The following is a 17,642-nucleotide window of genomic DNA, read 5'->3' as shown; positions in this document are numbered from 1 at the left end:
GGCATAAAAGCTAAATGCTTTCCCGTCTACTTGCATGACGGATGACTCAGTTGAATGTCAATCTAACAAGACACATCCATGAACCAGACACACAAGCCCCTGTACCTCCTCTCTGAAGTACCGAACCCTAAAGCCGACAACACATGGTGAGCAGAAAAATGCTGTGTGCTGGCTGGGCCATTGTTTTCCTATGGAGAGAGCAACCTAGCCCAACCTAGCGGCACCACTACTTTCCCAGATAGCAAAGTTGCTGTGGCCCAGACCCGTCCCACACTGACAGTTTCATCTGGCCCACATACTGCATGGAATGATGGCACTTGGGTGGTCCACTCCTGTTTGCCAGATCTAGGTCAGAGCCAAGCCATAGCAATGCCGCATGTGCCACATATTTGTCAAACGTGGCCCACATTTGATTTGGCATATTTGGGCCATATTTGCTGTTATACATGTGGGCCACTTCAGGCTCACATCCATTTTGTCAGGGCCAGAAGAAGGTCATCAGTGCTGCATCACTGCCTGAAGTGGCCCACATCCGGATGCTATCTGGGTTAGGTTCTTTCCCACGTTGCCGCAGCACTAGAAGTTCAGACTATCTGAGCTTTGAGCCATGATAGCTGTTCACCTTTCACAGGGTTTTTCTGTTGTTAGCAACTATGACCAACAACTTAGGTTGCCATGCTTTGTGATAATGATCAGCTGTTGTCGCTAGCTGTTCTGCGCCCAACGAAGCAGCGAGTGCAACTTTGACCGCTCATCATTTGTCAACGGCTTCATGAGCAGAACTCATTTGGGGGTGAAAGCTCAAAACTGCTCCCACCTAGCTCGCATTTTATAGGCCTACATTTCTGCACCTGGAGCATGTCCACGTTCCCGCCACCCTATTTAATTGAACTTCTCTAAACTTCACCTAACCTACCTTAACCTGACTTAACCTCAACCTCTACCTAGCCCTAACCTTAACCCAACACTTGGCGTAACCTAGCATTAACCGATAGCTAAGCTACTCGATAGCTAACCTAATCGATAGCTAAGCCACAGGGCTGAGGGAACATAGGACTGACCCCATCTGCACCACTAGCTGCACTACTAATGCAGGCAATGTTCACAGCAACTTGCTTATACTCTTGCAAGAGCTTTTATGCCTCGAAGAAACTTAAGAAACTGAGAGTTTATATTCTTTACCAGGTGCACTTTGCTGATGTTGTATTGAAGTCCTTCCATTTTCTGCTAATGTTTAGCGAACTCCCCCATTTGCCACCGCCACACAACAGCAGAGTATACGTGCACGAGCCAAGGGGTTGATGAACACTGAATAAAAAGACCCAAACCGCCCAATCACCCGTCTGAATGGTGATTAACTCCTCCTGAAAAGATTTGTTGTTCTTAATAATCTGGACCCGCAAAGTAAAACCACACAGAGTCAAAATGTGTTGGAGTCATGACTCCTACAGTGTCCTGCTGTGTTTCCATCCTGAGAAACAACTCCATTCAACCATCTCACAAAACACTCACAAACAGCTTGTTAACCTTCTGCAAAACACACTGATCACCACTGTGTCAAATGAATATGAAGCATGTCTCCATAGTGATGACTGAGGACGTTGTTGAGGACATGTTCCCTCTGGTCATACCAGTTGATGCTCATACCCGTTAATGGTCATAATGGTCATACCCGTTAATGGGTCATAATGGTCATACCCGTTAATGGTCATACCCGTTAATGATCATAATGGTCATACCCGTTAATGGTCATAATGGTCATACCCATTAATGATCATAATGGTCATACCCGTTAATGGTCATAATGGTCATACCTGTTAATGGGTCATAATGGTCATACCCGTTAATGATCATAATGGTCATACCCGTTACTGGTCATAACAGTCATACCCGTTAATGATCATAATGGTCATACCCGTTAATGGTCATAATGGTCATACCCATTAATGATCATAATGGTCATACCCGTTAATGGTCATAATGGTCATACCTGTTAATGGGTCATAATGGTCATACCCGTTAATGATCATAATGGTCATACCCGTTACTGGTCATAACAGTCATACCCGTTAATGATCATAACGGTCATACCCGTTAATGGTCATAATGGTCATACCCGTTCGCGCCCCGGTCTCGTCAGATCCGACTATGGCCGGACTCGATGAAGCAGCAATCATTGGCAACGCTGTCTTCGGGAGGGGGGCGGAGTCGGCTTGTGTTCGTCATGTGAATGCGTCTCTGTGTGTGTCGGAAAAACAGTGGTTCGGCTTGGATTCGCCTTGTCACGAAAGTGGGGAGGCGGTCTCCTTCGAGACTGCCGGCCGGAGAGATGCAGTTGGCGAACGCATGCAATACGAGGGTGGGTGTTTGAATTAAAATAGGGATCAATTGGCCACTAAATTGGGAGAAAAAAGGGAAAAATCAGAAATAAATTTATTTAAAAATAATGGTCATACCCATTAATGGTCATACCCGTTAATGGTCATAATGGTCATACCCATTAATGATCATAATGGTCATACCCGTTAATGGTCATAATGGTCATACCCGTTAATGGTCATAATGGTCATACCCGTTAATGGTCATAATGGTCATACCCGTTAATGCCGTTGAATCACATGTGTGTGTAATGATGTTTTATTCTGCTTATTGTTTATTAACTCAATCTGACCCCAACCACATCACATCTTATCCCTGACCCCAACCACACCACATCTTATCCCTGACCCCAACCACACCACGTCTTATCCCTGACCCCAACCACACCACAGCTACACTCATCTGTAATCCGCCGGCATTCACGGCTATGACCAGCTCCTTCGCCACTTCTCCACCTCCAACTCCATCTCCTCCGCCTCCAATGCCTCCTTCACCACCTCCCCCAGCTCCTTCACCACTTTTCCACCTCTTGCAGCATCATCGCTGGAGCTGCAGGAGGTGGTGAAGGAGGAGTTGGAGGCGCTGTAGGAAGTGGTGAAGGAGGAGATGGAGTTGGAGGTGGAGAAGTGGCAAAGGAGCTGGCATAGCCGTGAATGCCGGTGAATCACAGATGAGCTTGGACGTGGTTGAGGTTGGGGGTAAGATGTGGAGGGCTTCCAGTTAACTGCTATAATCCACCTTAAGTATAAAACAGGGTTAAAAGTACATCTTAGTCGAGGTCCTCAATCACGTCCTCATTGAGCGGTACATGGTGGTGTTTTGGGGATAACAGTTGTCGTGAATAGAAATGTTTTATGTAACGTGTGTTACTGGTGAGGCTGCACACTGAGTTAACGAACAATAAGCAGAATAAAACACCACAAACACAACATGTTTCCTGTGGTCTAGCCAGTCAACAGAGAGCATGATGGGATACACACGTCTCCATGCTGCAGGTTACTTAAGATAAATATAGCGACACACGGGTTTCAGCATTTTATTCATTTATGTATTCTGACGACCGTTTTGTAACCATGTCATTTCACTTTTTTTCAACTTGCGTGTTGGTGATGTCACTTCCTCCTGCTCCTTTTCAGACACCGCCTATTCGTTGGATCTCTATTGAGAATTATTTTCATCAAATTCTTCTGCTTTTGTTTTTATAGTTTGTTGTTTTATTTATGCTTGGTCTTTTTTTTCCTTTTATTTGAAGCGTCCTGGAACATCCAGCAGCTGAGCGGGTTGTGGGGTGTGTGTGTGTGTGTGTGTGTGTGTGTGTGTGTGTGTGTGTGTGTGTGTGTGTGTGTGTGTGTGTGTGTGTGTGTGTGTGTGTGTGTGTGTGTGTGTGTGTGTGATGAGGTGTTGAATGAGGGTTTTCAGACAGGGGCTGCAGATCAGAAGCTGTTTCACACCGGCTCCCAAACACACCAGTAGCGTCTCTGATAAAGGGTCATACATTTATTCTCTGTGGACTCTGTTAGAGACTGTCCTCCACCAGAACCCGACCCCGTAGGTGGTTTGTATGCAGCTTATTACGACCTATAGTTTGTTTTAAGCTTCTTCCTCACGGTCGGAGGACTTGTTGCTCTGTTAATTGAAATGAAGCTGGTGAAGCTGTTGTGTAAAAGTCATGTCAGCAGCAGGCCAGGGCTTGCTGGGCAGACTGGACCATGTCTGGACCAGGGCTTGCTGGACAGGCTAGACCATATCTGGACCGGCGCTTCCTGGACAGACTGGACCATATCTGGACCAGGGTTTGCTGGCAGACTGGACCATGTCTGGACAGGGCTTACTGGCAGACTGGAACATGTCTGAAACAGGGCTTGCTGGGCAGATTGGACTATGTCTGGACTGGGACTTGATGGGCAGACAGGGCTTGCTGGCAGACTGGACCATGTCTGGGCAGGGGCTTACAGGCAGACTGGACCATGTCTGGACCGGGGATTACAGGCAGACTGGACCATGTCTGGACAGGGGCTTACTGGCAGACTGGAACATTTCTGGAACAGGGCTTGCTGGGCAGACTGGACCATGTCTGGACCAGTACTTGCCGGGCAGACTGGACCATGTCTGGTCCAGGGCTTGCTGGCAGATTGGACCATGTCTGGGCAGGGGCTTACAGGCAGACTGGACCATGTCTGGACCGGGGCTTGTTGGACAGACTGGACCATGTCTGGACCAGTACTTGCTGGACAGACTGGACAATGTCTGGACAGGGCTTACTGGCAGACTGGACCATGTCTGGACCGGCGCTTGCTGGGCAGACTGGACCATGTCTGGGCAGGGGCTTACAGGCAGACTGGACCATGTGTGGACCGGGGCTTGCTGGGCAGACTGGACCATGTCTGGACCAGTACTTGCTGGGCAGACTGGACCATGTCTGGGCCAGTGCTTGCTGGACAGACTGAACCATGTCTGGACAGGGCTTACTGGGCAGACTAGACCATGTCTGCACCGGGGCTTGCTGGGCAGACTGGACCATGTCTGGACCAGTACTTGCTGGGCAGACTGGACCATGTCTGGGCCAGTGCTTGCTGGACAGACTGAACCATGTCTGGACAGGGCTTACTGGGCAGACTGGACCATGTCTGGACCGGGGCTTGCTGGCGGACTGGACCATGTCTGGACCAGGGCTTACTGGGCAGACTGGACGATGTCTGGACAGGGCTTACTGGGTAGACTGGGCCATGTCTGGACCGGGGCTTGCTGGGCAGACTGGACCATGTCTGGACCGGGGCTTGCTGAACAGACTGGACCATGTCTGGACCAGGGCTTACTGGACAGACTGGACCATGTCTGGACCAGGGCTTACTGGGCAGACTGGACAATGTCTGGACAGGGCTTACTGGGTAGACTGGGCCATGTCTGGACCGGGGCTTGCAGGGCAGACTGGACCATGTCTGGACCGGGGCTTGCAGGGCAGACTGGACCATGTCTGGACCAGGGCTTGCTGGCGGACTGGACCATGGCTGCATGGAGCTGCAGGTAAAACACTACAGAGTCAGACATGAAGTTATCATTTGGAATAATCCAGTTCAGCCCACTACATGTTGAGCTGTCAGTCCCTTAGTGAGAAGAAGAGTCACTTCTTGTAAACGTGGCATCATGTGTAAGATATATTAGAAAAGATAACACACAGGAAATGATGTTGATTCCTCTGCACAGCAGCCTTTAATAAGCAATGAAAGGAGGTAGAGGAGGTGAAAGAGGAGTTGAAAGAATTGGTTAAAGAGAATTTGGAGAATGAGGAGGTTGAGGAGGAGGAAGGGGTGGAGAAGTGGTGAAGGAGGAGGCGAAGGAGCTGAAGGTGTAGGAGGAGGTAGAGAAGTGGTGAAAGAGGAACTGGCGGTGGATGAGCTGGAGGAGGTGGAGAAGTGATTAAGGAGGAGTTGGAGCAGCTGGAGGTGGAGGAGGTAGTGAAGGAGGAGTTGGAGGTGGAGAAGTGACGAAGGAGCTGGAGCTGGAGGAGGTGGTGAAGGAGGAGGTAGAGAAGTGACGAAGGAGCCGGAGGGGGAGGAGGAGGTGTAAGAGGCGGAGGTGGAGGTGTGTGTTTACATGTTTAGATATCCCAGAGGCTCCTGGAGGTAGAAAGGTCAGCGCGAGTCACCCGGAAAGCCCCGCAACATTCCACAACTCACACACTGTAGCACTTGTGTGTGTGTGTGTGTGTGTGTGTGTGTGTGTGTGTGTGTGTGTGTGTGTGTGTGTGTGTGTGTGTGTGTGGCCATGTGAATGTGAGACGCTTGTTGGCCACTGACATGCATGAAGTGCCGTGCACTGTTGGGTGGCATGCCAGGCCGGAGAGCGTGGAGGAAGGAGGTGTGTTACTGTGATGGTTCCTCCTCTGTGTCTGGTAACCTTTTATAAAACCTTACTTTTCTTCACAATACGGAATATTAACCCAGTTAGGAAACACGTGGAAGCTACAGATATGAAATATGTCGAGCAAACCGAAACAAGTGAAAATGTGAGTGAGACTGGGAGAAAAAGGCCGTTTTGTTAGAGAGACACAGTGATGCAGGTGAGACACTGATGCAGGTGATGCAGTTGAGACACTGATGCAGGTGAGACACTGATGCAGGTGAGACATCAGTGATGCAGGTGAGACATCAGTGATGCAGTTGAGACATCAGTGATGCAGGTGAGACATCAGTGATGCAGGTGAGATATCAGTGATGCAGTTGAGACATCAGTGATGCAGGTGAGATATCAGTGATGCAGTTGAGATATCAGTGATGCAGGTGAGATATCAGTGATGCAGGTGAGATATCAGTGATGCAGTTGAGATATCAGTGATGCAGGTGAGATATCAGTGATGCAGTTGAGACATCAGTGATGCAGGTGAGATATCAGTGATGCAGTTGAGACATCAGTGATGCAGGTGAGATATCAGTGATGCAGGTGAGACACAGTGATGCAGGTGAGATATCAGTGATGCAGTTGAGATATCAGTGATGCAGGTGAGACACAGTGATGCAGTTGAGATATCAGTGATGCAGGTGAGATATCAGTGATGCAGGTGAGACACAGTGATGCAGTTGAGATATCAGTGATGCAGTTGAGATATCAGTGATGCAGGTGAGACATCAGTGATGCAGGTGAGACACAGTGATGCAGTTGAGATATCAGTGATGCAGGTGAGATATCAGTGATGCAAGTGAGATATCAGTGATGCAGGTGAGATATCCCTGATGCAGGTGAGATATCAGTGATGCAGGTGAGATATCAGTGATGCAGGTGAGACACAGTGATGCAGTTGAGATATCAGTGATGCAGGTGAGATATCAGTGATGCAGGTGAGATATCAGTGATGCAGGTGAGATATCAGTGATGCAGGTGAGATATCAGTGATGCAGGTGAGACACATTGATGCAGGTGAGATATCAGTGATGCAGGTGAGATATCAGTGATGCAGTTGAGACATCAGTGATGCAGTTGAGACATCAGTGATGCAGGTGAGACACAGTGATGCAGGTGAGACATCAGTGATGCAGGTGAGATATCAGTGATGCAGGTGAGATATCAGTGATGCAGGTGAGACACAGTGATGCAGGTGAGACATCAGTGATGCAGGTGAGATATCAGTGATGCAGGTGAGATATCAGTGATGCAGGTGAGACACATTGATGCAGGTGAGATATCAGTGATGCAGGTGAGATATCAGTGATGCAGTTGAGACATCAGTGATGCAGTTGAGACATCAGTGATGCAGGTGAGACACAGTGATGCAGGTGAGACACAGTGATGCAGTTGAGACATCAGTGATGCAGGTGAGACATCAGTGATGCAGGTGAGATATCAGTGATGCAGGTGAGACATCAGTGATGCAGGTGAGACATCAGTGATGCAGGTGAGATATCAGTGATGCAGGTGAGACATCAGTGATGCAGGTGAGATATCAGTGATGCAGGTGAGACACATTGATGCAGGTGAGATATCAGTGATGCAGGTGAGATATCAGTGATGCAGTTGAGACATCAGTGATGCAGTTGAGACATCAGTGATGCAGGTGAGACACAGTGATGCAGGTGAGACACAGTGATGCAGTTGAGACATCAGTGATGCAGGTGAGACATCAGTGATGCAGGTGAGATATCAGTGATGCAGGTGAGACATCAGTGATGCAGGTGAGACATCAGTGATGCAGGTGAGACACATTGATGCAGGTGAGATATCAGTGATGCAGGTGAGATATTAGTGATGCAGGTGAGATATCAGTGATGCAGGTGAGACATCAGTGATGCAGGTGAGACATCAGTGATGCAGGTGAGACATCAGTGATGCAGGTGAGATATCAGTGATGCAGGTGAGACACAGTAATGCAGGTGAGACATCGGTGATGCAGGCTAGACATCGGTGATGCAGGTGAGATATCAGTGATGCAGGTGAAACACAGTAATGCAGGTGAGACATCGGTGATGCAGGTTAGACATCGGTGATGCAGGTGAGATATCGGTGATGCAGGTTACACATCGGTGATGCAGGTTACACATCGGTGATGCAGGTGAGATATCAATGATGCAGGTGAGACACAGTGATGCAGGTGAGACACAGTGATGCAGGTGAGACACAGTGATGCAGGTGAGACATCAGTGATGCAGGTGAGACATCAGTGATGCAGGTGAGATATCAGTGATGCAGTTGAGACATCAGTGATGCAGGTGAGATATCAGTGATGCAGGTGAGATATCAGTGATGCAGGTGAGACATCAATGAAGTCCAGAATCGGCTCAGTTTTCAGACGAGGTGTAAAAGTCTCTGCAGCCACCCTGTGAGCTCGTGTTTTAATGGTGAAGTGAGGTAGCACAGCGTGTTGTACACCAGGCAGCTCAGCGTGTTGTACACCAGGCAGCTCAGCGTGTTGTACACCAGGCAGCTCAGCGTGTTGTACACCAGGCAGCTCAGCGTGTTGTACACCAGGCAGCTCAGCGTGTTGTACACCAGGCAGCTCAGCGTGTTGTACACCAGGTAGCACAGCGTGTTGTACACCAGGCAGCTCAGCGTGTTGTACACCAGGCAGCTCAGCGTGTTGTACACCAGGCAGCTCAGCGTGTTGTACACCAGGCAGCTCAGCGTGTTGTACACCAGGCAGCTCAGCGTGTTGTACACCAGGTAGCACAGCGTGTTGTACACCAGGCAGCTCAGCGTGTTGTACACCAGGCAGCTCAGCGTGTTGTACACCAGGCAGCTCAGCGTGTTGTACACCAGGCAGCTCAGCGTGTTGTACACCAGGCAGCTCAGCGTGTTGTACACCAGGTAGCACAGCGTGTTGTACACCAGGCAGCTCAGCGTGTTGTACACCAGGCAGCTCAGCGTGTTGTACACCAGGCAGCTCAGCGTGTTGTACACCAGGTAGCACAGCGTGTTGTACACCAGGCAGCTCAGCGTGTTGTACACCGGGCAGCTCAGCGTGTTGTACACCAGGCAGCTCAGCGTGTTGTACACCGGGCAGCTCAGCGTGTTGTACACCGGGCAGCGGAACTAACACAACTCAGTTGGTCTGCACTCACATGAAGGAAAACCCTTTGACATGATCAAATAAACCCCAAATAAAGAAAAAAACATTCAAACCTTTTCTCCAGTAAACACACAGACCAACACCGGTCCGTCCTCGTGACTCAAAACCACCCAGACCTTTATTCCGACATAAAAACCTACAAGTCAACTGGAGGAAATCACTTAACGTCCCCTGAACAGAGAAACGTCACGTTTGACAGGTCAGAGGTTTTTCGTGCCTTCTGTCTGTTTACAGCCGCCTGCCAGCGTGCGGGGCGCCATGCCGCCTCCCCACGCCATGCCGCCTCCCCACGCCATGCAGATCCGTTTCATCATCACATGAAGACTTAACGGCAGTATCATCGGCATACACCCACACACGGAACACCAAACACCACAAAATGTTGGTCAACGTGTACTGCTTCATGAAACGCAATCACATATTCGTCTCTACATGCAAGACAGTTCTCTCTCTCTCGCTCTCTCCCCCCCTCTCCCCCCCCCACGGCTCTGTCCATCCATTACAATGTAAACCGTGGTGTGAATATATTGTGTCAGTTTGTGTAAAGTATCGACATCCAGATGAAAGTTGTGTTGGGTTTTCCTCTCAGTAGTGATTCAGCAACGTAAAAGTCTGTATGGATGAACTCAGTTCCCTCCATGACCCCCAGCTCTCCGTCTGAGCTCTCAGTGCAAACTCACACACGTTCAGCACAGGCCTGCAGCCCAGCACAGGCCTGCAGCCCAGCACAGGCCTGCAGCCCAGCACAGGCCTGCAGCCCAGCACAGGCCTGCAGCCCAGCACAGGCCTGCAGCCCAGCACAGGCCTGCAGCCCAGCACAGGCCTGCAGCCCAGCAGGCTGGACAACACAAGCTGGATGTAGAAACAGGGTGTTCACACAGCCACAATCTGTACAAAAATCACATGTTAACAACAGCAGTTCAGCAGTTAAGACAAGTGTGTGTTCTGCCATAAGAGGCTTCCTGTACGTGGATGATGAGGCTCATTTCCTACAGACACCGCGTACACACGTGCCAAAGTGCATCCCCATCGTCACACGGGGTTGGAGATTTATCAATACCCTGTATTTATCAATACCCTGAAGATTCATCAATACCCTGAAGATTCATCAATACCCTGAAGATTAATAAAAAAACCTGAAGACTTATCAATATCCTGTAGATTTATAAATACCCTGTAGATTCATCAATACCCTGAAGATTCATCAATACCCTGAAGATTAATAAAAAACCCTGAAGATTTATCAATACCCTGTAGATTCATCAATACCCTGAAGATTCATCAATACCCTGAAGATTAATAAAAAACCCTGAAGATTTATCAATACCCTGCAGATTTATCAAAACCCTGTAGATTCATCAATACCCTGAAGACTTATCAATAGCCTGCAGATTTATCAATACCCTGTAGATTCATCATGACCCTGGAGATTTATCAATACCCTGAAGATTCATCAATACCCTGAAGATTTATCAATACCCTGGAGCTTTATCAATACCCTGAAGATTCATCAATACCCTGTAGATTCATCATGACCCTGGAGATTTATCAATACCCTGGAGCTTTATCAATACCCTGAAGATTTATCAATACCCTGGAGCTTTATCAATACCCTGGAGCTTTATCAATACCCTGAAGATTTATCAACACCCTGGAGCTTTATCAATACCCTGAAGATTTATCAATACCCTGGAGCTTTATCAATACCCTGGAGATTTATCAATACCCTGGAGCTTTATCAATACCCTGGAGCTTTATCAATACCCTGAAGATTTATCAATACCCTGGAGCTTTATCAATACCCTGAAGATTCATCAATACCTTGAAGATTCATCAATACCCTGAAGATTCATTAATACCCTGGAGCTTTATCAATACCCTGAAGATGTACGCTCTGTTCACCCAAACGTCATTTCCGGACAAAAAGGGGGCGTGCATGATGCGGTCCGGAACTGTCCCGTCTAAACGGAACGGGAATGAATGGGGTCCGAAATCACCCGGGGTTTTTTTTTGGACACATGAAGTCACATATATATACCAGTCTGCACAGAGACACAGTTACTCCAGCTACACCTGCCCCATCCCGTACTAACAAACAAACAAACAAACAAACAAACAAACAAACAAACAAACAAACCGACCATAAAGTCCAACAAAATCATTGCGCCCCAGACATTCTCCATCACGTCGATAAGACAGAAATATCCTGCCTTTCTTTTCAAGTGATGACGTCAGCTTGAACGATAGAAACCATAACTTAAGACGAGCGTTTCAGGGAGGTCCTTCCGGAGCCAGGTGTCTCTACTCTGAGATCCTGAATGGAGTTTGATGCGGCTCGTGAATACGGGATTTACCCGAAAAGCGCTCAGAACCTGTTGACATGTCCTCCCTCCTCCTGTCCGCGCTCCTCCCGCGGGGGGACGGGGCAACACAGCGACACCCTCGGGCTCCGTTACGTCTCCGAACTCGGGGACGCGCCCGGAGACGTGGACGCGGAGGACCGGTCCGAGTTTGTGTCGTCGAGCTCCTTGTTGGATCCGGACCCGCTGGACGAGGCCCGGGCCGAGGCCGAGGCCGATGCGGGCCCGCCCTCCCGCTCCCTTTTCTTCTGCTTCATCCTCCGGTTCTGGAACCACGTCTTCACCTGCGCCTCCTTCAGCGCGAGACACGCCGCCACCTCCACGCGTCGCGCGCGTGTCAAGTACTTGCTGAAGTGGAACTCCTTCTCGAGCTCCGTCAGCTGTCGCGTGGTGAAGTTAGTGCGCATGGCATTCTGGGAGCCGGCGAGCCCGTAGTCCGACACTTTGACTGGTGAAGACAGACAGAGAGACAAACAGACAGACAGACAGACACCGTTTTTAACGTCTCATATGCATTGGTGGAATGTAACTAAGTACATTTACTCAAGTACTGGGCTTAAGTACAATTTTGAGGTAATTGTACTTTACTCGAGTATTTCCATTTTATGCTACTTTATACTTTTACTCCACTACGTTTCAGAGGGAAATATGGTACTTTTTACTCCACTACATTTGACAGCTTTAGTTACTAGTTACTTGGGAGATTTAGCTTATTAATACAAATTATAAATCAACTAATAATGATATATTTTTAGGCTAAGCTACCCAGCAGTATATACAGTAATTGAATTAGCTCCAGATTTACCAGCTACAACATTAGTGTAATGAACACATTACTGTATCAATAATTATGGACCAATAATATGATATATGATTCTGAAATGGGCCAATTCTGCATAATGAGTAGTTTTACTTTTGCTACTTTAAGTATGTTTTGATGCTAATACTTCTGTACTTAAGCACGAGTTTTGAATGCAGGACTTTTACTTGTAACAAAATTGTTTTCACTCTGTGGTATTGTTACTTTTACAAGTAAGTAAAAGTTCTGAATACTTCTTCCACCACTGCTTACCTGCGTGTGGTAATATGTACTATGGAGACCAACATCATTTCCTCACAAGTCCTCCAACCCATACGACCACATAGTTCGTTTGTCTTCTAATACGACCTACAGGAGCGTTTCCTAAATTAGCGCCCCCTACCGGCGGCAGGAGATGTGCCACAGATAGTTGTCGCCTCTGTGCGTTGTGGGCTTTTAAAACAGTGTGAGAACAATAGAATATGTAGTCAGTGCGTTTTTGTGTTGTTTCTCCGTCTAGTATAGTAACTAAGATTGCTATTGGCAGTATGTTTACCTATGAATGACGTCATAAGAGCTAACTTAACGTTAGCCAAAAGTTAGAAAGTCAGCTAGCGTGGACCATTATAACCGCTACGTGATATTAAACTTTGCTTTATTAATATTCCTTCTCGCGAGAGCTTATGGCAGGAGACGCTTATTGCTGCAGGGAAAGTAACGCGTTATAATGACGGAGGAGCGCGAGGAAGCAGCTTAACACGTCACTATAGGTCGTAATTAGCTGCTTGTACAAACCACCTATGGGGTCGTTTTTGGGTAGAGGACAGTCTCCTTTCTCAGCACACCATGAAGACATATTGAGGCACATCACAAGTTAATTTAAAGGCTGCAGGAAGCTTCAGAGAAATACATGAACGCAAATGAGTCCCGCTTGATTTCTGACGTTTGGAACACTGGAAATGACGTCACGAGGCCTGCTCTCCACGAATGTTCCGCTATGTTGCCGTTTTTCGAGGCTGTCAGAAATATTTTGAACTTTTAACAGGGGCAGTGTACAAAATGTTTCCCCCTTTTCTCCCAAAGTTTACCCGGCCAATTACCCCACTCTTCCGAGCCGCGGCTCCACCCCCTCTGCTGATCCGGGGAGGGCTGCAGACTACCACATGCCTCCTCCCATACATGTGGGGTCACCAGCCGCTTCTTTTCACCTGACAGTGAGGAGTTTCACCAGGGAGACGTTCCCCCTCCCCCCTGAACAGGCGCCCTGACCAACCAGAGGAGGCGCTAGTGCAGCGACCAGGACACATTACCACATCCGGCTTCCCACCCACAGCCACGGCCAACTGTGTCTGCAGGGTCGCCGGACCAAGCCGGAGGCAACACGGGGATTCGAACCGGTGATCCCCCGTGTTAGTAGGCAACGAATAGACCGCTACGCTGCCTGGACACCCGGTACACAACCCTTTTTATATAAAACATCTGCGTCTATTTGATTGAAATTATTTGATTACTGTTTGAATAAATGTAGCCCGTTCCGCAGCGCACACCAGTGCATCATGGGAAAAAACCCCACACAGCGTCTTTCCTGACACCAATGTAGCGAATTCAGGGGGCGGCCGGGAACCGCCGGCAGCCAGGACGCGAACCCCGGGTCTCCCGCACCACGGGCGACTACGTTAACCAGTCGACTAAAGGGGGCCGACCCGTGAGCCAAGGGCTAGCGAGTCCATTTAGCTGTGCACGTCACACAGCAAGACAATACGATGGAGTAAAATAGACTAGACACTAGAATAGAATAGAACAGAATAGAATATTTGGTATGAAGTGGTGGGCTTTTCTCCTTTTGTTTCTTATCATTTAACTACATTTCATCGAACATGTATTTTATATTTATTCATTAGAGAAAACAGCGTTATGAAAAAGGAAAGTAAGGATAGAACGGTAGATGGATGGGGTGTTGGGGGAGGGGGGTGACGGGAGCACAGTAGACTTCCCGTGGTGTAAAAAAAAACACCGTCTGCTCGATCCATTAGAGAGAGAGAGAGAGAGAGAGAGAGAGAGAGAGAGAGAGAGAGAGAGAGAGAGAGAGAGCGTGAGAGAGAGCGAGCGAGAGAGAGAGCGAGAGCTTGAGAGCGAGAGCGAGAGAGAGAGAGCGAGAGAGAGAGAGAGCTTGAGAGAGAGAGCGAGAGAGAGAGAGAGAGCGAGAGAGAGAGAGAGAGAGACAGAGAGCTTGAGAGAGAGAGCTTGAGAGACAGAGCTTGAGAGAGAGAGAGAGAGAGAGAGAGAGAGAGAGAGGAGAGAGAGAGAGAGAGAGAGAGAGCGCGAGCGCGAGAAGAGAGAGAGAGAGAGAGAGAGAGAGAGAGAGAGAGAGAGCGAGAGAGAGAGCGAGAGAGAGAGCGAGAGAGCGAGAGAGCGAGAGAGGAGCGAGAGAGAGCGAGAGAGAGAGAGAGAGAGAGGGAGAGAGGGAGAGAGAAAAGAAAGTAAAACATGTCAGCCGTCGTCGGAGCCGAGGCTGAGCAGGCCAGACGTGTTATCTGTGCGCGGTGTCTGGCCCGAGATATGAGGCCTACTGACGGGCAATCTGGACTACATGGAAAGAGCAGACAGAAAGAGAGCGTTTCACTCCTTTGTCGCTCCCCCTCTTCTTCCCCCTCTTCTCCCCCTCTCTCTCTCTCTCTCTCGCCCGTCGCGACGAGGGAAGTGATGGATGATAAGTCTTCACCCTACACACAATGGAGCGGCCCCGCGGCCTCCGTCACGCTCCCCTCGCCGTTTGGGTCACAAGTTCAGTGACGTCATCGTTAAACCAGTCCCGGGGTCAGAGGACCGGTACCGTCCGACAGCTTTCTCGGTCCGGACAACGGGGTCGCTGGCTGCAAAAGTGCTACGAGCAAAGAGATGAAACTAGACTGCTCCGCTTTATTTATTTATTTATTGATTGATCTGCTCTTTAGTTTTGGGTTTTTTCTTCCTCACTCGTAGTAACAGAACCTGACCCGGGTCCGAAATCTGCCCCAAAGCAACAAGAGAAAAGAAAGATGTACAGACAGAACGAAAGCTAGCTCGCTAGCTAGCTAGCTAAGTGACTAGACTGATGGGCCTTCATAGTTGTCTTTCTATCTAACGTGCCTGAAGCCCTCTGAGGGGGAGGAGGAGGAGGAGGAAGGACCTGGTTTTGCTCTTTTTTTTGTTGCTTCTGTATATTGTTAATAACGACATTATTATTACTATTATTATCATTATCATCATTACTATCAATAATATTATCATTATTATTTTAATCGTTGTTACTGTTATTATTATTACTGTTATACTATTATTAACATAATTATTATCATTGTTATATCATTATTATTGTAAGCCATATTATTAATATTATTATCTATTATAATTATTATTACCATTATTCTTATTAATATCAATATGATTATTATTATTATTAACCTTCTTCTTATTATTATGATTATTAACGTGTTGTTATCATCGCTGTTATTATGGGAACATGTTTCACAGAGGAAGTTTGTTCTACATCGTTTGTTTACTTCGTCTTTTTACCGACCGACGAGCCCCGAGTGGAGGAAGACCTGTTCTGATGAAGACTCGTTCGTTTCGTCCCCTCTCATGTCGGCCTGCTTTACCCCGGAGCCCCGCCCGGCCTGCTACACAACATTTCTCCACAAAACCTCAACGTCAGACTGTCTGTCGTTTCCTTCTTTAACTGTGAGGGAATACTGCTGGGGCGCGCGGCCGCTAATGGGGAGACTGGTCAGGCAGTGGGCATACTGGGAAGAGGGGATTGGAATGATGCTGGAATAATCATGGTTGAATTTCATAACTCGGCATCGCACTAGATCCACCCCTCTATACCTGTCTTTGGCGGATTCCGCTTGACTCTCAACCAGTCGAAGGTCTGGCCCTGCCCGGCCTGCGGGCTCTCCTCCTCCTCCTCCCCCCTCTCCCTCTCCTGGGGGCCCGGGCATCTCCCCGTACGCGCCCCCGTGAGAGAGCCCGCAGTACCCCGGGCCCTCCAGGACCGGCGCCGGGGTGCTGCGGGTACTGGGGGCCGCAGTAGGCCCCGTAGCTCGGAGCCGAGCCGCTGAAGGAGGGTTGGTGGTAGTAGGGCGGAGGCACCGGATCCTCCACGAAGTACTGCGCGGTTTCCCGCCGCGCCCGCGTACTCGGAGTTCGCAGCGCACGCCGGAGCCACGAAGGTCCCGGTATTCCCGGTACTTCCGTTGTTGTAGGCTGGCATTCCTATTCCGCTTGGTAACGTTTGGGCGTGATGAAGATGAGGGTGATGATGGTATCCGTGACTAGTCTGTTGTGGTTGATGATGATGGTGATGATGATGATGTGGGTTTTGATTTGGCGTCACTCCCGTGGTCCGCTCGCCCCTGTCGTGACGGTGCCCGCGTACAGCCGTCCATCACCGGCGTAGCTGTCACTCGTTGTCCCGTTAACGGGCGCTGACGGGCCGGTGGAGCCCGCGTGGAACGCGCCGGTTTCCGACCGGAAAGCCCTGGTGGTGGTCCAGGTGGTGGTGGTGGTGGTGATATCCAGATTTTGGGGTGGAGGAATAAGTTCCGGTCCCGGGCCGGTTGCAGATGGAGTATTCCAGAAAGGAGTTCATGCTGGATCTGTCCATGTGGTGTGTGTCGGACCAGGGCAACGCGGCACAAGCGGCACACAGCGCGCGGAGAGTCCGGGCGGCGAGGAGGAAAACCCCGCGTCGGGAAAAAACCGCCGCCAGCTGACAAACAAAACCCCGAAGGTACGAGGATGGAAGTGTCGTGTTTCGCCAACTCTCGGAATTGAAAAGGAACGAGAGGAAAAAAAAAGAAAGAGTCACATCCCTGACTATGTTGCGCGTGTGTGTGCGTGTGTATGTGTGCGTGTGCGTGCGTGTGCGTGCGTAAGCGGAAGGCCTGTGGATAGATCAACCTTGTGGTCTTTCCAGAGGGGGATTCCCACACCTCTCCTGCGTCCTGATTCAACGAAATGAATGAGAGCGCGAAAAAAAAAAACGTCGAGTCACCTCTCCACTTCT

At 49.0% G+C, this 17,642-nt stretch overlaps 1 protein-coding gene across 1 annotated transcript; it reads right to left on the bottom strand.

Annotated features, from left to right (window-relative positions):
- Positions 1-11,888: 11,888 nt before the first annotated feature.
- hoxb1a (homeobox B1a) lies at positions 11,889-17,240 on the bottom strand. Its single transcript, XM_056287572.1, is given in 7 exon segments — positions 11,889-12,244; positions 16,463-16,571; positions 16,573-16,626; positions 16,628-16,751; positions 16,753-16,978; positions 16,981-17,114; positions 17,191-17,240. Coding segments are annotated over 7 exon segments (1,053 nt in total).
- Positions 17,241-17,642: the final 402 nt, after the last annotated feature.

The sequence above is a fragment of the Lampris incognitus genome, chromosome 10, assembly GCF_029633865.1.
Source record: "Lampris incognitus isolate fLamInc1 chromosome 10, fLamInc1.hap2, whole genome shotgun sequence".
Classification (NCBI taxonomy): domain Eukaryota; kingdom Metazoa; phylum Chordata; class Actinopteri; order Lampriformes; family Lampridae; genus Lampris; species Lampris incognitus.
The sequence above is the reverse complement of the archived record's forward strand: the minus strand, read 5'-3'. Positions and strand labels throughout refer to the sequence as shown.